The 21,069-nt window shown below is 39.5% G+C and overlaps 2 protein-coding genes across 2 annotated transcripts in view; both read right to left on the reverse strand.

The window, feature by feature from the left end:
- LOC103517960 overlaps positions 1-9,924 on the reverse strand; it is a 28,486-nt gene extending 18,562 nt beyond the window's left edge. Inside the window, exons 1-6 of the mRNA XM_026829880.1 lie at positions 9,521-9,924; positions 9,047-9,313; positions 8,184-8,303; positions 7,390-7,629; positions 4,760-4,939; positions 4,211-4,268 (exon numbers count right to left, since the gene is read on the reverse strand). Of these exons, the coding sequence (XP_026685681.1) occupies positions 4,211-4,268; positions 4,760-4,939; positions 7,390-7,629; positions 8,184-8,303; positions 9,047-9,313; positions 9,521-9,907 (1,252 nt within the window). The 5' untranslated portion in view covers positions 9,908-9,924. The remainder of the gene's footprint in view (positions 1-4,210; positions 4,269-4,759; positions 4,940-7,389; positions 7,630-8,183; positions 8,304-9,046; positions 9,314-9,520) is intronic.
- A 661-nt stretch (positions 9,925-10,585) lies between these two features.
- Positions 10,586-13,184, reverse strand: LOC113471029 (centrosome-associated protein 350-like). Its single transcript, XM_026829881.1, has 3 exons — positions 13,024-13,184; positions 11,719-11,884; positions 10,586-10,774 (listed from the first exon to the last, which is right to left on the reverse strand). Exons 1-3 carry the CDS (start codon positions 13,182-13,184, stop codon positions 10,586-10,588), a joined length of 516 nt encoding a protein of 171 aa, XP_026685682.1.
- Between the last annotated feature and the right edge of the window lie 7,885 nt (positions 13,185-21,069).

The raw sequence follows: 21,069 nt of genomic DNA on the forward strand, positions 1-21,069 counted from the left end.
CATTACTTTTTTTTTTTTTTTTTTAAATGAGAAAAAAAAGGGAAAAAATCCGGCCAAACAAACAGCAGACTCCATTATTCCCTATATTATCACGGGGTACTTAGTTCTTATCTCGCCTAAACCTTAAACCTCTAATGACATTTGAATTTTTTCCAGTGCTTTTTCCCCCCGGTAAAAAGTGGGAATTAGAGGAAAGTGGAAAAAAAAATGTTAACATACTTTTTTTTTTTAATTTCTGACCTTTTTTTCCCACTATCCTTCCCACCTGTTTTTTTCCCCTCATTTACTGCTTTTTCCCCCGTCCCTGTTATTATACAGAATTACAGATAGTGGGAACATCCTTTAATTATCCTATAAGCCTTTTTTTCCCTCCCTTCTCTCCCCTCCCTCTGTTGAACTTTTAACAAGTCGACACCTTTGCTTCTAGCCTAGTTAGATTGGTAGAAAGCGGGTCTGCCTTGTAGGTCGTGTTAGGTCGCGGGTTCGATTGCTCCCTGGGCGGCCTTCCTAAACTGAAAAGGTTCGTTCTAGGAACGGCTGGTTTTTTAATATCCTGTCCTTCTTTCTTCGATTTTAGGACGCTGATTCCCCGCTAGTTATAGTTCTCTATATCAAACCTCTTGACTTCAATGACTTCTTTCAAAAATCGGAGTATAGCACCATCAATAGCACCTATAGCTATACTATAGTCATTTTCTATCTTCCATTGTAAATTAGTCATGGCCTTAATATACGAGTATATATAGGTAAGAGATCTGGAATGACAGAGAATGTGGGACCATTCAAAGATATAAGATTTCTGGGACCTTAGAAATAGATGTGGTAAGAAGAACCAACCAGCTAAACTAAGTCCATGCCAGCCTAGTTAGCTTGGTTGGTAGTGCGTCTGTCTTGTAAGCGCTAGGCCGTGGGTTCGATTTCCGCCCTGCCAGCCTAGTTAGCTTGGTTGGTAGTGCGTCTGTCTTGTAAGCGCTAGGCCGTGGGTTCGATTTCCGCCCGCGGCGGATTTTATCCTAGACGGATAGTGTTCGTTCTCGGAACGGCTGGCTTTCTCCTATCCTGTCTTCCTTCTCTCTTCGATTTCTTAACGATAAGGCCTTAGCAGTTAGGTACAGTTCCCTCTTGCAAACCTCAAAAAAAAAAGCTTAGATAATAATGATCATATGATCATAAAAATGCATTTTTTCAGCATGCTTCATCGGTCCAATAAAATGATCGTAAAATTGTTTGGTCTAACATAAACAATGGTATGCCATGCAGAGGACCTAAACAGCATTTATGCTAATTTTATAGGTATCCTATAACAATAATGTTAGGTATACATACTGCCAGCAAAGGTATCAATCATGTCAGAAACTGAGACTGTACCTACGTAATATATAAACACCTCATACCTACGCCATACAATAAATGTATTAGGTATTACGGAACATTCACTATTATTGGTATAGGTATAGGATCGGACTTGTCATGCCTGCCTCGGTGGTGTAGTGGTCAAGGCGCTCGCCTGGTAAACAGGCCAATAAAATGATCGTAAAATTGTTTGGTCTAACATAAACAATGGTATGCCATGCAGAAGACCTAAGCAGTATATTTATGCTAATGTTAGAGGTATCCTATAACAATAATGTTAGGTATACTGCCAGCAAAGGTATCAATCATGTCAGAAACTGAGACTGTACCTACGTAATATAAACACCTCATACCTACGCCATACAATAAATGTATTGGGTATTATGGAACATTCACTATTGGTATAGGTATAGGATCGGACTTGTCATGCCTGCCTCGGTGGTGTAGTGGTCAAGGCGCTCGCCTGGTAAACAGGAGGGTGTGGGTTTAATCCCAGCCGAGGTATGGAATTTTATCCTCAATATAATTTGAGAATTTGACCACAATAATAGTAGTAGCCTACTGCTGGCTCAGATAATAGTAAAATATGTAGGTACCTATCTACATTAATAGACACACAATAGGAAGCAAATTAGATCAAATTGTAAATGATCAAAGTCATAAAGATCACTCTATCAATAAAGCAACTATTCCAGAAGACAATAGGGCCTATTCTGAAGAAATTAAAACTGATATTGTAGACATTGTAGAAGAATCCTTAGACCCATATTCTGACATTGTAGAAAAAATTAAAACAAACTGACAAAGTCGACACCTACGCTATCTCAATACCTACAGGGTGTTCAGAAGTTAAGTACACCAAATTGAAAGAGTTGATATATTTATAAAGAGGTGATATGTATAGTGGATTAGGTGATATGTATATATATCAGTATGTACCTCCAATTCTTCTTCTTCTTCTTCTTCTTCTTCTTCTTCTTCTTGAAATTAAAACTGACAAAGTCGACACCTACGCTATCTCAATACCTACAGGGTGCTCAGAAGTTAACGTACACCAAACTGAAAGAGTTGATATATTTATAAAGAGGTGATATAGTTTTATTAAAGAGGTGATAATTATGTATAGTGGATTAGGTGATATGTATATATATCAGTATGTACCTCCAATTCTTCTTCTTCTTCTTCTTCTTCTTCTTCTTCTTCTTTTTCATCTTCTGCTGCTTTTTCTTCTCCTTCATCATCTAGTTCTTCTTCCAGTCTTTCTTCTTGATCATATCATAAATATATGAAATATTTAACTCCGTCAATTTCTTCTTCCTTTTCTCTAGGTCTTTAAAAAAAAGTATTATTGTACTGAATCTTCTTCTTCTTCCTCCTCTTCTTCTTCTTCACCTTTCATGTCTCCTTCTTTCTCTACATCATCATTTCCTTCTGGTGCTTCTTCTCCTTCTATACCTTATGTTATTCTTCGTCTGCTTCTTGTCTTTTCCCTCCTCCTTTCCTCCAATTCGAGTTCTTCTTGCTCCTCGTCAATTGCTTCTTCTTTTTCATCTCCCGGGAAATTGGTTCTCACGGCCACATCCTCGACTATTGGTGCCTTGATTGTCCACATATTCGTTCAATACTCTTTATCTGTTACAAAATGTATACAAACCTACACCAGTCTAGTTAGCTTGGAGGGTAGCGCGTCTGCCTTGTAAGCGCTAGGTCGCGGGTTTGATTTCCGCCCGGGGCGGATTTAATCCTGAACGGATAAGGGTTCGTTCTTAGTCTGGCTGAGGGACTATATACAGAGAGTAGATCAGCGTCCAGCTAGGGAACTATAAACAGGGAGTAGATCAGCGTCTAGCTATAGGGGACTATAAACAGGGAGCAGACTAGTCCAAATTTCCTCACGCTATATCAATAGCGAAGGTTGAGTGCGAAGGGCATCCCCCTCGGAAAAGTTTGTTTAGCCAAAACCAGTTGGCCTCAAAGCGATCACTCCAAAGCTGATTGAGAGGCCGACGACAAACGCCGACCCCATCTGAACATGGTCAGGAAAAGAAAGAAGAGTGAGGAGAGAGAGAGAAAAAAAGAGAGGGAGAGAGAGAAAGAGAGAAAGCGCGCAAAAAGAGAGAAATTTCAGTCACTGCTGCCAAAACAGCATTTGTTTAGCCTTTGAATCCGGGAAAGCCAAAAACGAGAAAAAGGTTAATTTGTCCTCCCTCCTCCCTCTCAGAGATTTGTCCCTTCTCCCCTCCACCTCTGAGGGGTTCTAATTTTAAACCATCTCTGTCTGTACGGATGACCCTTTTCTCAATGTCCCTACATAAGTTAGTATTGGCAAGATGCCCCCTTTTTTCGGAGGAAAAGAGGGACAAGAAAAAGGGGACAAAATTTTCCACCTCTGAGGGGTTGTTCTAATTTTAAACCATCTCTGTCTGTACGGATGACCCTTTTCCCAATGTCCCTACATAAGTTAGTATTGGCAAGATGCCCCCTTTTTTCGGAGGAAAAGAGGGACAAGAAAAAGGGGACAAAATTAAAAAGGTCATCCACCGTGGAATAATAATTTAATAATCAGTTTTTTTTATACCTTTCTGTTAATTTGAGTAAAAAAAATGGCTTTGGTTACGAAACAAATCTTGGAAACTCCCATTCAACATCATTTCTCACCCTACTCCGACAATGGAGGGTAAGTGAAACCATGGATCTAGGTAAAGTGTAAACATACCCAGTTAAACTAAATAGAGAAGAAAGCCTGTAATTGGTGAGTAGATGTTCATTCTTTCAGTGCCACCTGAAAAGAATGCCCTTGCAGGGCTCCATGCCTGTTCAACCCTCCAAGTTTAAAGAGTAAAAATTCCTTGAGTACCTATGTCTATCAGAGCGAGGAGCTGGCAGACTTCGGATACCACGCGGGACGTGATTACCTGTGTGGATAGGAGTCAATCAATCAATATTTTACTGTGTATTTTATACAAAGTATGTTCACAATTTAGTCGAGATAATTAGTGCTTCTTTAATACGCTTTAATAGGACTAAAGCGTCCCTTTGCTGCAGTTAAAGAGGGCTATTATTGCCAAATTTTCAAATCATAGAGGATAAATCCCATACCTCAGCCGGGATTGAATCGTTTGCTGCCGACTTTTCCCGGCTCCTCTCAGGCTGGGTGAGGTTAATGCCGAATTGAACGTAAAACTACCGTCACGAAAGAGCCTAGCAGTAATACAGTGACGTTCAACCCCTTTGATCTTTAGAATAAAACACAACCCCGAGCCAAGGTTCGTATAAGCCAAACCCGACTTTTAGGGCTGTTTGCCCCTACACTTAAGTATCAGGGCAAAGTGGCCTTTTTCAAACTAACCAACTTTGCCCCAAAATAAACAGCTCATTCCTAAAGGCAATTTAGCTAATACCTTACCTGTGTATCAGAGGGCACTTTCCTATCCAATAGTTTGGCTTTAACTCTGGGCTGTTGCCATGGTAACTCATCCTCACAGCGTGCTGTTGACGGGGTGGTCTGCCTTGTGTAAACATCTCGGGTTAGATCGTATAGGAAAGAGTAGTACATTTGTATCCGGGCTATGTTACTCGATGGAACCTGGAAATGATCAACCGTAAAGGGTTAACATGAATATGATGTCGTGAGATTTATTTTTAAAAAAATAATGGAATTATTTCACTACAAACAATCGATATTACTATTCACCAAATAAACACACACTACTCAATATGCAATAATCATTACAAAATTAATGAAATAATACCCTTCAATAAGTATAATTCGGTATTCACTCAAAACAAACTGAGTCTATATAATCTACATGAAGGTATTTAGTGAGAGCATCAGAGTTACGAGTGAGGTTTCATATTACATAAATATTATAACATAAATAACATAAACAAAGAGTACGTTTTTATGCTATCTAATGACACTTAATGGGGTTTCCAATGTGATATTATTATTATTTCTAATGTGATATTATTAACATTGGTGTTTTATATTAGCGACTACATACGGTTCCTGATTCTTGGAAATATACAGCGTTTGCATTTTTAGTGAAATAGTAAAATGTATTCAACATGTACATGTACCAATAATGTTTTTTTTTTTTTTCGAGGCTTGACAGAGGGAACTGTAACTGCTATGATTTTATCGTCCCGAAATCGAAGAGAGAAGGAAGACAGGATAGGAGAAAGCCAGCCGTTCCGAGAACGAATTTTAACTCCAGACTGGTAGTGAGTAAATACGTATGGCAAATGAGAATTTTTTTTTTTTAAGAGGTTTGACAGAGGGAACTGTAACCGCTGAGGTCTTATCGTCCCGAAATCGAAGAGAGAAGGAAGACAGGATAGGAGAAAGCCAGCCGTTCCGAGAACGAATTATCCCATCAGGATAAAATCCGCCCCGGGCGGGAATCGAACCCGCGGCCTAGCGCTTACAAGGCAGAATAATGTTTATTATGCCACATAATAGAGAGGAGGACCGGATAGGAGAAAGACAGCCAGCCGTTCGAACTTCACCTGTTTGGAATAAAGTTCGCTCCGGGCGGGAATCGAACCATCGACCTAGCGCTTTCAAGGCGCTAACATCCAAGCTAACTAGGCTTTTAATAATTAAATTAGACAGCCAGTAAATCTAGTTAGCTTGGAAGGTAGCGTGTCTGCCTTGTAAGCGCTAGGTCGGGGGTTCTATTCCTACCCGGGGCGGATTTCATCCTAAACATAATCTTACCTCAATCTGTTTCTCAGGGCACATCAGGCTTTGTACCATGGCTTCTACAATACCCGTGATCTCAGGTTCACTAGCTGGTACGCTTACCTCAATCTGTTTCTCAGGGCACATCAGGCTCTGAACATTTTATTTTATCATTTTAAGGCCAATGTATTATCAGGCTTTATGCCATTTCATGTTTTTTTACTGAAACCTCCAATAGTTTACTTTCTTTTCGTTTTTAAATTGAGAGGTTTGATAGAAGGAACTATGTCTAACTGCTAAGTGAGGTCTTATTGTCCTGAGAGCAAAGAGAGAAGGAAGAAAATAAGAGAAAACCAGCCATTTTGAGACCAAACCTCACCCATTCAGGATAATATCCGTCCTGGGCGGGATTCAAACCCACGACCTAGCACTCATTTTATTATTTTAAGGCCAATGTATTATCAGGCATTATGTCATTTCATGTTTTTTACTGAAATCTCCAATAGTTTTCTTCTTTTTGTTTTTAAATTAAGAGGTTTGATAGAAGGAACTATGTCTAACTGCTAAGTGAGGTCTTATTGTCCTGAGAGCAAAGAGACAAGGAAGACAATAAGAGAAAGCCAGCCATTTTGAGACCAAACCTTACCCATTCAGGATAAAATCCGTCCTGGGCGGGATTCGAACCCACGTCCTAGCACTTACAAGGGAAATAAATGCACTATCTTCCAAGCTAACTATTCTGGTATATTACACAGTTTACTGAACCACTAGATTTAACCCCAATTTCTCTTTTTCAGCTTGGCTTCAGAAATCAGGAGAATGTAGACAAGACCCCTGTACCTCTGGAGAAAGCTATCTCCGTGGTGAAAGACGCATTCACCGCTGCTGCTGAGCGTGATATCTACACCGGAGATGGTGTACATCTGTGTGCTATCACTAAGGATGGAATCAAGGAGTACAACTTCCCACTGAGAAAGGATTAAGCGAATGTGGGTGGATAAAGATGAGCCAGAAATGCTGGCTAGGGGGAAAATAAGAAGCTGGTTTGGTTCTTTTTGTATAAAAATAAGTACTTCTTCTTTTGTCTCTTTTTTATTTATACAAATAATTTTAGTTCGTTTTTTAAAAGGATTTATCTCGGGATCTAGAAGTCGTAGAAGAAAAAGAAAATTTCCGTTGGTCCTCATTTTTCCTTCTCTATGACTTTGAAATATCACCCAAGTAAGCGCAACTGATCTATTAGACAGCCAGTAAATCTAGTTAGCTTGGTAGGTTGCGTGTCTGCCTTGTAAGCGCTAGGTCGCGGGTTCTATTCCTACCCGGGGCGGATTTTATCCTAAACATAATCTTACCTCAAGCTGTTTCTCAGGGCACATCAGGCTCTGTACCATGGCCTCTACAATACCCGTGATCTCAGGTTCACTAGCTGGTACGCTACAGGCAGGCTCGATATAAGGTGGGGGAGGCTTATCAGGGATTTCCCTCAGGTAGGGGTAGGCACCACTGAATAGCTTACGTCGAGTGATGGGGTCTGTGTCGATTGGATCTGTCAAACTTTGGATGTTGCTGGTGAGCTGCTTGATTTTCTCGATCTGAAATCAATGGAATAGAATAGAATAAATAAATCAACCAACAAATCAATTTTTAATAGGTTTAAGAGAAATGGAAACGAAAAAAGTAAAAAATATCATTCCAATGAAAGAAAATGTTACAAATAAAGCATTTCATAGTATTGAAGAGTTTACAGAAGACATGTATTATTACATATTATTATTATTATTATTATTATAGTGACAGGTCAAAATTTGTCTTAGGATGTCAGACCGAATATCAAATAAAATAAATAAATACACAGCAAGCCTCGTTAGCTTGGAAAGTAGAGGTTCCACCTTGTACGCGCTAAATTACGGGTTCAATTTCCAATTTTCCAACCAAGGTCCCAAGGTGAACTTCATCCTAAACAGATAGGGTTTGTTCTAGGAACGGCCGGCTATCTCCTATTTTGTCCGCCTTCTTTTCGATTTCGGGAAGAAAAGACCTTAGCAGTTACAGTTCTCTCTATCAAAATCAAACCTCTTGAAAAAAAAAAAAGTTTCCAGTTCTCCCTTTCTTTTAATTTTAGAGTTTGCCTCAGGCCAGGTCTTACCTCTTGATCAATTTGTCTCTCTTTCTGCAGTAGAACTTCGGCCACAATGGCAGGAGGTCCCTGTAAGGTCAGACCGAAATCTTCGTTGTACCAGTCATCCTCGGATGTCCATGATAACTCCTGGGGGGATGAGAAAGAAAGAATAGGGAACTAATGTAAATCTTATATTAATTTGTATGGGTCGAGTGAATCAGGTAGGTACCTTAATGTCTTCTGATGAAGTTTTTGGCACATCGAAGCTTTTACCCCTTCATGTGAGTTTAATTACAGTTAGGCGACCTCCGTGGCTGAATTAATATCACACTAGGCTTGCACACTGTAGGTCCTGGGTTGAATTCCCGACAGCGTCGATGTTTTTTCGGCTCTGTGCTCGGAATATGGGGCACAGTCAGCCTAGTGAGAGCCATTGGGTAGCTATTTTAATCGAGTATCGACAAGTCGCGGTATTATCAGAGCAAAAAGATAAACCAGATGGAAATAAATAATCTCACCTTCTGAGATGAGAAAGAAAGAAATAGGGAACTAATGTAAATCTTATATTAATGTGTATGGGTCGAGTGAATCAGGTATACCTTTATGTCTTCTGATGAAGTTTTTCGCATATCGAAGCTTTTACCCCTTCATGTGAGTTTAATTACAGTTAGGCGACCTCCGTGGCTGAATTAATATCACACCAGGCTTGCACACTGTAGGTCCTGGGTTCAAAATTCCCGACAGCGTCGATGTTTTTTCGGCTCTGTGCTCGGAATATGGGGCACAGTCAGCCTAGTGAGAGCCATTGGGTAGCTATTTTAATCGAGTATCGACAAGTCGCGGTATTATCAGAGCAAAAAGATAAACCAGATGGAAATAAATAATCTCACCTTCTGATGCGAACTCAAAGCAAAGAAATCCACCTTCTCTTCCAAACTATCATCAGCTTCATCTTGCACTTCTTCCTCCACCTCCTTTCCTTCATCTCCTCCTTCATCTTTGTCTCCTCCTTCGTTCCCATCTTCTCCTCTAACGCTCACAGCTCTGACCAGCTTCCCTCTCGCCTTGTCTGATGCATTCTCCCTCCCAGCATTGTACAATCCTACAATACTCTCAATACTAGCGTTCAATTCTTCCTTGACAATATCATTAGAGATCTGTTCCAGTTGTATTTGGCGGCTCATTTGGTAATTATCTCCTTCATCTTTATCTCCTCCTTCGTTCCCATCTTCTCCTCTAACGCTCACAGCTCTGACCAGCTTCCCTCTCGCCTTGTCTGAGGCATTCTCCCTCCCAGCATTGTACAATCCCACAATACTCTCAATACTAGCGTTCAATTCTTCCTTGACAATATCATTGGAGATCTGTTCCAGTTGTATTTGGCGGCTCATTTGGTAATCCCGTTTGAGGGCATGTAGGAATGGTGTTTCAGGTGCTTTGGACGGGGATAGGTTGATGAGAGGCAGAGCATAGTTGTCCAGACGTAGGAAGTCTTTGTCCACGGGTAGAAAGTCTAGGTCGGATATGTTGGGTGAGAGAATGTCCGAGGTATTGTGAACGTCTGTGAGGTCCAGAGGGGTTTCAATGTTGGTACTGTCTAGGATGGTTGTTGGTTTGGTTCCAGTGGCATTTGGTGAGTTTGATTCTACGATGTTTGATTGTTTGGTGCCAGTGCCATTTGGAGGGGTTGCTTCAATAGAACTTGTTATTTTGAGGACACTATTAGACCCTTCTTGTTCGTCCAAAAGCATTTCTGGTGATGATTTGTGTTCATACTCAACGAGTGCATCCCGAACTCCAAGCACAGAGCCGAAAAAACTTCGACTTCTTCGGGAATCGAATCTGGGACGTCTGCCGTGCAAGCCTAGTGTGATACCCACTCGGGCACGGAGGGTTGTCAAGCATTAAAGAGTATGCTCATTGCTCAACACAATGAAAATTCCTTAAAATAATAATAATAATAATAAACCTATAGATTGGTATGACAAATTGACAGTATCACTGCTATCACTTACACATTAGAAGGTAGCTTCATATCCAACACGCCTGGTTGGGGTGTTTCTGACGTCACAGTAGTCACATCAATCGAACCCGGGACGTCCGCCGTGCAAGCCTAGTGTGATACCCACTCGGGCACGGAGGTTATCAAGCATTAAAGAGTATGCTCATTGCTCAACACAATGAAAATTCCTTAAAATAATAAAGCTATGGATTGGTATGACAAATTGACACTATCACTGCTATCACTTACACATTAGAAGGTAGCTTCATATCCAACACGCCTGGTTGGGGTGTTTCTGACGTCACAGTAGTCACATCAGTCAAGCATTAAAGAGTATGCTCATTGCTCAACACAATGAAAATTCCTTAAAATAATAATAATAAAGCTATAGATTGGTATGACAAATTGACAGTATCACTTCTATCACTTACACATTAGAAGGTAGCTTCATATCCAACACGCCTGGTTGGGGTGTTTCTGACGTCACAGTAGTCACATCACTATCCGTGACGTCATCATGGAATCTGAATGAATCATCAATGACCTTGAGAATGGCCTTGGTATCGAGTTGCGCGCGCAGATGATTGTATTGGCTGGTTAGCTCTTGAATCCGCTCCTGGGAAAATAAAGTTAGGGTAGGCAACACGCCTGGTCGGGGTTTCTCTGACGTCACAGTAGTGACATCACTATCTGTGACGTCATCATGGAATCTGAATGAATCATCAATGACCTTGAGAATGGCCTTGGTATCGAGTTGCGCGCGCAGATGATTGTACTGGCTGGTTAGCTCTTGAATCCGCTCCTGGGAAAATAAAGTTAGGGAAGGCAACACGCCTGGTCGGGGTTTCTCTGACGTCACAGTAGTGACATCACTATCTGTGACGTCATCATGGAATCTGAATGAATCATCAATGACCTTGAGAATGGCCTTGGTATCGGGTTGCGCGCGCAGATGATTGTACTGGCTGGTTAGCTCTTGAATCCGCTCATGAGAAAACGAGGACATGGTGAAATTGGAGGACGTGGGTTCGAATCCCAACAAAGGCATTTTTTTTAGTAGGTAGGTAGGTATTTCCCAGGAATTTTTTTGTTAAATTTTCATTTCGTATGGACGAAATATCTGTGGGTTCGAAGCGAAATCAAGGCAATTTTTTTTTATATATATATATGAAACAACTGCTGCATTGGACTTAATAGGTTAATGTCATCAAATGGGCAAGGACGATACAAATCTCCCCAATGAAGCCCTAGAGAGCCAGGAAATACGAGTGTTTGCAATGACAAATAACAATACGAGTCAACTTTTTTTCTGTCAAAGGTGGGCATCGAACTCGGGACCCTCTGCGTGACAACCACTAGAGTTATCAATGCCACTGGTCTAACCATGCTTATCCGAGAAACGGAATACCTGCCTGTGTAGATACAGGCGGAAAATTCATGCCCCGGCCGCGAATCGAACCCGCTTACCTGGGACTGGCTGAGTAGTTGTTTGGACATGGCTGTAAAAGTGTAAATACAGTCGGAAAATTCATGCCCCGGCCAGGATTCAAACCCGCTTACCTGTGACTGGCTGAGCAGTTGTTTAGACATGGCGTTCAAATGTTCTCTCTCCTGGTTCAATTTCATGAGTAGACCCCGCTGTCGTTTCTTCAGGTTACGAAGTTTGTCGTTAGTCTGCTGTCCATGACTACCGATGCCCTTGGCCTTCAAGGATTCTTTGATTGCCCTGAAAAATGATGTTATATTGTTGGGAGTTGTTTAGGTTGGTCAGGAGGAGTGCAATAGTCCTAAACTAAAGTGGACGCGTCACACAAGGGATCAGAAAGAGACCGATTTAGCATTGTAGATTTGTAATAATAATAATAGGAGTTGTTTGAGAAAACTTTCACATTTAAGAAACAAATACTCGTAGTTCTGTCAGAAAGCAGTGGTGATTGCACGTTCAATGCACTAATTCCCAGTAGATCACTGAAGTTAAGTAACATTGCTCGTAGTTTGTATCCGGATGGATAGGTAAATAACCTGCCTCGGTGGTGTAGTGGGCGCTCGCCTGGTAAACAGGAGGGCGTGGGTTCAATCCCAGCCGAGGTATGGAATTTTATCCTCAATATAATTTGAGAATTTGACCCGCGCCGTTTTGATTCCCACCCTGGGCGGATTTTTAAACAGATAAGGTTCGTTCTCGGAGCGCCTGAAATTAATTCTTTTAAAAGACAACTCTTTAGAATTTTAGATAATAGTAAAATATGTAGGTACTTATCTACATTAATAGACACACAATAGGAAGCAAATTAGATCAAATTGTAAATGATCAAAGTCATAGTGATCACTCTATCAATAAAGCAACTATTCCAGAAGACAATAGGGCCTATTCTGAAGAAATTAAAACTGACACCTACGCTATCTCAATACCTACAGGGTGTTCAGAAGTTAACGTACACCAAACTGAAAGAGTTGATATATTTTATAAAGAGGTGATATAGTTTTATTAAAGAGGTGATATGTATGTATCAGTATGTACCTCCAATTCTTCTTCTTTTTCATCTTCTGCTGCTTTTTCTTCTTCTTCATCATCTAGTTCTTCTTCCAGTCTTTCTTCTTGATCATATCATAAATTATATATGAAATATTTAACTCCGTCAATTTCTTCTTTCTTTTCACTTGGTCTTTTAAAAAAAGTATTATTGTACTGAATCTTCTTCTTTTTCTTCTTCTTCACCTTTCATGTCTCCTTCTTTCTCTAGGTACATCATTATTTCCTTCTGGTGCTTCTTCTCCTTCTACCTTATGTTATTCTTCATCTGCTTCTTGTCCTTTTTCTTCTTCATCCTTCAATTCGAGTTCTTCTTGCTCCTCGTCAATTGCTTCTTCTTCATATCCCGGGAATCTGCTTCTTGTGTTTTTCCTCCTCCTTTATCCTTCAATTCGAGTTCTTCTTGCTCCTCGTCAATTGCTTCTTCTTCATCTCCCGGGAAATTGGTTCTCACGGCCACATCCTCGACTATTGGTGCCTTGATTGTCCACATATTCGTTCAATACTCTTTATCTATCCCGGGAAATTGGTTCTCACGGCCACATCCTCGACTATTGGTGCCTTGATTGTCCACATATTCGTTCAATACTCTTTATCTCCTCTCGGTAGTGTTTGTGTCTGGGCTGGAGTCTCCTATAACGAGTACATTGTCCATTGTTTGATTTGGATGTCCAATTCAGATTGGCGCTGTGTGGCGAATTCTTTAATTACTTTGAGAGCAGTTGCAAATGGGTAAAAATTATAAATAAATGGTCGATTCCTATGTAAAAAGTTGGGAAAAGTCCAAATCTGCGGTCAAAACTCCGAAAAAATAACTGTAAAAGGTCGAAAATTCAAATTTTCCTTTCCGTTCTAATGAAAGAGTTCAAATATGTGTGACGTCAGACTTTACGCAGTTGTTCTTTTCGTCCGTTAGGTAGCGCCGCTATGCAAGCGCGCTAGCGGAGGAGCAGGAAGAACTGCGCAGAAATGTATGCGCACAAACACATTAATGCGTTGCCTGCGAGGGAGCTTTGCTCGGGACATTTGATGTGACGTCATCCACTTTACAGTCCCATGCGAGCAGTATAAATAAGCACTATTATTATTATGCCAAAAGCTGAGGTCTGTAAACATCAGGATTTGCTCACAAAATGACAAAATCCATGCGCCACAAGCCGGGCTAAGAAAGTCTCCCATAACGAGTATATTGTCCATATGTCCATTGTATGATTTGGATGTCCAATTCAGATTGGCGCTGTGTGGCGAATTCTTTAATTACTTTGTGAAGCATTGGTAGGATCTAATCATTACTTTGTCAGGCATTGGTAGGATCTAGTCATTACTTTGTGAGGCATTGGCCAGAATCTAATCTATAAAGTTTACGCTTTACCGGCATTTTTTTAATTGATTTATCTCGGGATCTAGAAGTCGTAGAAGAAAAAGAAAAATTCCGTTGGTCCTCATTTTTCCTCCTCTATGACTTTGAAACATCACCCAAGTAAGCGCAACTGATCTATTTGGGAAGGATTTTATCTATCCCTCCAAATCAGCTTTGTTCAACATTCCAGGGGAGGAAGAGAGGGAGGGGGGGATAGGGGGGAGAAAGGGCGAGGAAGGGGAAAGTAAAGATGGAGAGTATACGAGGAGGGGGAGAGGATAGAGAGAGAGTTGAGAGGAAACGGAGAGAGAGGGGAAAAAGAAGGAGAGAGGTAGTGAGAGAGAAGACGTAGAAGAGAGAGAGAGAAAGGAGGAAGATGGGAGAGAGGGAGGGAGGGACAGAGAGAGAAGAGGGGAATAAGGGAGGAGAAAATGAGAGAGAAAGGGGAAACAGGAGGGGGGAGAGATAGGAGAAAGAGAAAGAGAGAACAGGAGAGGAAAAGTAGGGAGGGAGACAGAGAGAGATAGAGAAGCGAAGAGAAAACTGTAGGGTTTAAGTGTTAGCGGTAGATATTGGGGTCGACTTGCAAAAAAGTGTCACCACCAACTTTGAATATTTTTCCATAAATATTCTAACAAGATCTTATCAGCCAGGCATATCAAGGCGCTCGCCTGGTAAACAGGAGGGCGTGGGTTCAATCCCAGCCGAGGTATTGGAATTTTATCCTCAATATAATTTGAGAATTTCGACCACAATAATAGTAGTAGCCTACTGCTGGGAGTAAAGCGACTTTAACAGTCCCATGCGAGCAGTATAAATAAGCACTATTATTATTATTATGCCAAAAGCTGAGGTCTGTAAACATCAGGATTTGCTCACAAAATGACAAAATCCATGCGCCACAAGCCGGGCTAAGAAGATTTTTTCATGTGAGAGGTAGCCTTTTCTGTATCGCCTAAAGGGCCTAAAGCCTTTCCTATCTTGTCTTCAGTCCTCATAAGGCTGAGTGCACCCCGAAATATATAGCTAACAGCATATGGTATAACATTTTTTTTAAACAAATAAACTATAATAATTCTTAGAAGTTCAGCAAAATATACATATCTGCCTTTTGGTTCTCCTTTTCAAGTTGATCCACAGAACTTATATATGATGACTGCTGAAACCCTCCAAGAGAGCATATGGTATCCCAAAACAACCACCCGTCCAAATCACACCTGACGGACCTTTTTTTTAAGAGGTTTGACAGAGGGAACTGTAACTGCTATGGTCTTATCGTCCCGAAATTGAAGAGAGAAGGAAGACAGGATAGTAGAAAGCCAGCCGTTCCGAGAACGAACGTTATCCCATCAGGATAAAATCCGCCCCGGGTTTTCCTTTCAAATACGTATTTCGTAAATCTAATAGAAAGTCGTGTGATGTTCACACCAGATTTTTTTTTGATAGAAACCGAATGAAAATCAAAACAAGAACCCCGGTAAAATGTAAACAAAACTGAGTTCACCGGGTAACTCAATGGTCTGAGGGACCTGGTCTGTAAGGCTAACCACTCACTATCAGGTAGGCCTGACAGGTATATACGGCTGAAAAGGTTCACGGGTCAGGTCTACCCTGATAATGAGTGGCTGGGCTAAGTTTGACAGATAACATTGCTCAACCAGTCGACAAATCGGGCAAAATCGGTATGTAAATCACTCTCAGATGATAATAGACAAATGTGGTGGCCAATCTATTGTAGGTAAATCTATTGAATAGGTACCTAAATCTATTGTATGCAAATGCCTTGGAGTCTACGATAATACGATATTGTAGATCTGGTAGTACAAAAATAATGTACCTAGTTACAAAATGTACAAACCTACACCAGTCTAGTTAGCTTGGAGGGTAGCGCGTCTGCCTTGTAAGCGCTAGGTCGCGGGTTTGATTCCCGCCCGGGGCGGATTTAATCCTGAACGGATAAGGGTTCGTTCTTAGTCTGGCTGAGGGACTATATACAGAGAGTAGATCAGCGTCTAGCTAGGGGACACAGGAGGCGGACTAGTCCAAATTTCCTCACGCTATATCAGTAGCGAAGGTTGAGTGCGAAGGGTATCCCCCTCGGAAAAGTTTGTTTAGCCAAAACCAGTTGGCCTGAAAGCGATCACTCCAAAGCTGATTGAGAGGCCGACGACAAACGCCGACCCCATCTGAACATGGGAAAATGCGAAGAAGAAGAAGAAGAAGAAGAAGAAGAAGAAGAAGAAGAAGAAGAAGAAGAAGAATATGAAGAAGTAAGAAGAAAAAGAAGAAACGGCAACTTTTGATCCTCGGTAAGGTAGGTAGGTAGGTAAGTGAAAAACTTTGAAGTCAATTTAAATTTTTAATTTTTTGCTTTCTTTTTTTTTCTTAATTATTTATAAATTTTAAAATGACATTAGTGGAAAAGGGAATACTTGATTGTTTGTTGAAATTTAATGAGTTGAAATGTTTTGTTTAAAAAAGTAAAAAAAAAGTCGGCAGTGAACATCACCCAAGTTTCTTTCACATTACCTAGCAAAATTAAACATTCAAACTGATTTATTTGTTATTTGATACAAGAAAATTAGTTACAAGTTATAAGGATTTTTTTAAACCAACTTTCAAGAGACCCACTTTCAAGAGTGGGTTGTCTTTTGTGCGACCTCTCTTTAGTCCGATGAGCTTAAGGTACTCCACGCTCCACGAACCCACGACCCACAAGGCAGACACGCTACCCTCCAAACTATAACTAGACTTTCAGACATACTTTGATGGTGCAAATGCAAATCCATCACCAAATGTGGCAAATGGTTTCATGATCTTCATGATAGTCACACCCTAAGAAGAAGAAAAGAAAGAAGAGGAAGAAGAAAAACAGGATGGCAACAACCAGAGGTTTCCTTTCTTCAAATCCTTCGCCTGACACAAAAAGTTGCGAAGAAAAAACTGCAATTTGTTTTTTTTTTTGTTCTATTTTATTTTTATTTTATTATTTCATATTCAGAATTAATTAAAACTAATTAGAAAACTAAAAGAAATGAGCAACCAGAAAGAAACGAAAATAAAAGAGAAAAAATATGAATAAATTGTCAATGAAAATTATACGTAGGAGGAGGAGGAGAAGGAGGAGGAGGAGAAGAAGAAGAAGAAGAAGAAGAAGAAGAAGAAGAAGAAGAAGAAGAAGAAGAAGAAGAAGAGAAGGAGGAGGAGGAGAAGAAGAAGAAGAAGAAGAAGAAGAAGAAGAAGAAGAAGAAGAAGAAGAAGAAGAAGAAGAAGAAGAAGAAGAAGCAAGAAGAAGAAGAAGAAGAAGAAGAAGAAGAAGAAGAAGAAGAAGAAGAAGAAGAAGAAGAAGAAGAAGAAGAAGAAGTACTCAAGAAGAGGAGGTTAAAAAAAAATAAAACATGGGGACGAGTAACAAAATAAAAAAAAGGGGAAAGCAAGGAAAGGGGAAAGCAAGAGGGAGAAGAAAATGATAACAAAAAACAAGTAAATTTAGGGTTATTATTTCTGGTACATAATTAGGTTAGTGTGGTTGTACCTAATTTTTGCTTTTTTGTTTCGCTAATTTACGAAAAAGAAAGAGTTGTGTGGAAAGAGAAACGAATTTTATCTCGAGAAATAAAAAGTAAAGAAGAAGAACAAGAAGAAGAAGAACAAGAAGAACAAAAAGAAGAAGAAGAAGAAAAAGAGAAAAAGTGTGTGTTTTTTTACTTCTCCTTTCAATTGATACTCGTACAAAATCTGGGAAAGCTCTTTTTCGAGGCAAAATTTGATGTTAAACTTGGCACTAATTTCATTAATGCTAACCCAACAAAAGCCACAAAAATATTGAAGAAGAAGAAAAAAAAGGAAAAGTGTGTGTTTTTTTACTTGGATTCAATTGATACTCGTACAAAATCTGAGAAAGCTCTTTTTCGAGGCAAAATTTGATGTTAAACTTGGCACTAATTTCATTAATGCTAACCCAACAAAAGCCACAAAAATATTGAATAGGTAAAATGATCGAGAAAGAGGTGGAGAGAGATGAGAAAATATTTCCCTTTGGTACTTAGTGGATGTGCCAAAATTCCAGCAGACAAAAAACTGGATATTATTGAGATATCAAGCTAGTAGGTGTGTTATACTTATTTCGAATAAGGAGGTAGGTTATCCTTGATGAAGGTACATATAACATATAGGTGTATCTATACCTACTGCCTATTAGAGGTGTTTTGGATCAGTGACGCAAAAGAATCACCTACCAGTTTAGCTATACCTTTAGTTACTATACAACAAAACAACAACAACAACAACAACAACAACAACAACAACAAAATAAAAATCTTATTGGAACTCATTCAAGCGGACAAGATATTTTGTACAAACTTCATCAATAAATTGTTGCATTTATGTGCAAATTGTCAATTTTGTCAACAAACAAGAAATCGTTGGGTGACACCTTTTTCAGTTTATTGTTGTTGTTGTTGTTGTTGTTGTTGTTGTTGTTGCTGAAATATTCTCATATAGGTATTATGTTTATTATGAAGACTGAACAACAGTAATCTGATGAGGTATTTTAGGTGACAATTTTTGAGACCTTTATCCACTTTCTTTTCAATCAAAAGTAAGATCGAGATATTTTCGAGTGTATCGCACCCGTTTATGTTGAAAGGTTCTGCACGAAGGTACCTTCAAACCCATCATGTTGAATACAAAACAATTTATTCTCATGTGTTATTATAATATCTTAATTTATTCTATTTGGTTAATACCTTCTGATGCGAACTCAAAGCAAAGAAATCCACCTTCTCTTCCAAACTATCATCAGCTTCATCTTGCACTTCTTCCTCCACCTCCTATTACACACCTCCGCTCCACCACTGATCATTTGAATTCACCATCACAATCCCCCACCCCTCCCACACATACACACTCAAACTTGTGGCGTGTACATGGTTTAGGAGGGGGGTAACCATATAGGGATTATAGGGTTTGGGGCTCGGGATAATCATATAGGGATTATAGGGTCTGCGGTTCCAAGGATGGGTAATCCTGTGACTTTAATTAAGTCAAAGGGTAAAGTGAGATAATAAGGGTCCCTTGTATAATGAGGGTCTCATCCAGGGTCTTTTTTTTAGAGAGAAAGGTTCCCCCCCCCCTAATCACACTTGGTAGGTAGGTATGAGCATCGCTGTTTTTTTTTTTTTTTTTTTTTTTTTTTTTTTTTTTTTGCCCATTTGTTAAATTTATTTTTTATTAACAAAAAAGGGCAAATTTTTTTTTTTTTTTTTTGTAGCCATTAGGTACATTAATTGTTAATTGAACATAAAAGGGTAAACTCCTGTTTTTTGTAAGTTTTTTCTAATAATAATAATAAAAAAAAAACAAGTAGGTAAATAATGTAGTTATGTACCTATACATTATACAATTAACTTCTAAGTACACGCGGGTTAAAAAGAGGGGGAAAATGTTGATTTTATGAACCTATTTTTACTTTCTATTACCCTTATTTTTTTTTTTTTTTTACCTCTCCTTGATAAAAAAAACCTCTCACTATCTCAGTCTCTCTCTCTCCCTCTCCCTCCCTCTCTCTATCTATCTCTCTCTCCCTCTCTCACACACTCTCTCACTATCTCTCTTAAAAATAAAAATAAAAAAAAACTTAAAATCTCGGACTCTTGACAATTTCAACACAAAGGGGGGCATAATAGGTAGCTCCTTTTTAAACATTTCTGAATATGAAAATATCCCCGTCAGTAAAGGAGATGACTGGATAACATGGATTTTAAGGAGGGAGGAAAAGGGGAAAAAGATATCAAGGAGGGAGGAAAGGGGGAAAAGATTTAGAGAGGAAAAGGGAAAAAGATTTCGAGAGAGGGACGAAAGGGGGAAAAATATTTCGAGGAGGGAGGAAAAGGGAAAAAGATTTCGAGAGAGGGAAGGCCGAGGAAAGACAGACTTTAAGCTTATGACTTCCCATAATACCTGCGAACAAAAGCCGTCCGTTTTAGGTCCATAGGTTTTTATGTTTTTTCTACTTTACATAATACTTTCTTTTTTTTAGATACTTTGACTGAAAAAAAAATGGTCTACCTATTTTTTTATTGTTGCATGTGGACATAATAATGCACAAAAAGGATGAGAGAGAGAGAGAGAGATAGAGAGAGAGAGAGAGAGAGGAGAGAGAGGAGAGGAAAGGAGACGAGAGAGGAAGAAAGACAGAGGAATGAGGGAAATACGGACAGAATAGGTTCCAGAGCCTTTGTACTGAAAAGTATGGTAAGTATCAAAGGAGGGGAAAGAAAAGTATTAAAGGAGGGGGAAAAAGACAATTGGAGGGGAGGGAGTAATAATACACGTCATTTTGTATTGATGGTCACAGCAGGGGAAGACAGATTAGTGGATAAGGACACTAAGGAGGGAGAAAAGAGGCATTGAATGGGGTTTAGGGAGAGATTAAAGGGTTAGGGGAGGGAGGGAGGTTTCGGAAAGTTATGGGATGTAAAGGTATACCTACTTGAGATGAAAAGAAGGGGAGAGTTAAGGGCTGAAAATCTTCCAGATGTTATCCTTCAATATAGGTAATACATAGACTTACAGACCAATATTTTCAAGAAACTAAATAGACTTTTACGTGATGCATAACATTTTTTGACAAATTTCATCAAAATCCGACAAACCGTTTGAGAGTATGAGAGTTATGGTAAAACAAACAGACAGACCAACAAACACATCAAAGACAGACGGATAGATAAACAAACAAACTAAACCAGAGACAGACGGACAATCAAGCCAACATACTAACAAACAAAATTCATAAAAAGAACACCTATAGGTATGACCGAGTTAAAACCTCATTTCGTTCGGTCAAAACTAGGTAACATGCAGGCTGATAAAAAAATTAAAAAACAAGCAAATTTACAAGGGGGTTAATGGTTAACGTGGTTAACGGTTAACGCGCTTAATTTCTGCACTCTCCAGATCCTCCGAGGTTAACCACTCAACTCTATATTAACTTTTTTTTTTTTTTTTTTTTATTGAG

This window comes from Diaphorina citri, unplaced genomic scaffold, assembly GCF_000475195.1.
Source record: "Diaphorina citri unplaced genomic scaffold, Diaci psyllid genome assembly version 1.1 scaffold2019, whole genome shotgun sequence".
In the NCBI taxonomy this organism is placed as follows: Eukaryota; Metazoa; Arthropoda; class Insecta; order Hemiptera; family Psyllidae; genus Diaphorina; species Diaphorina citri.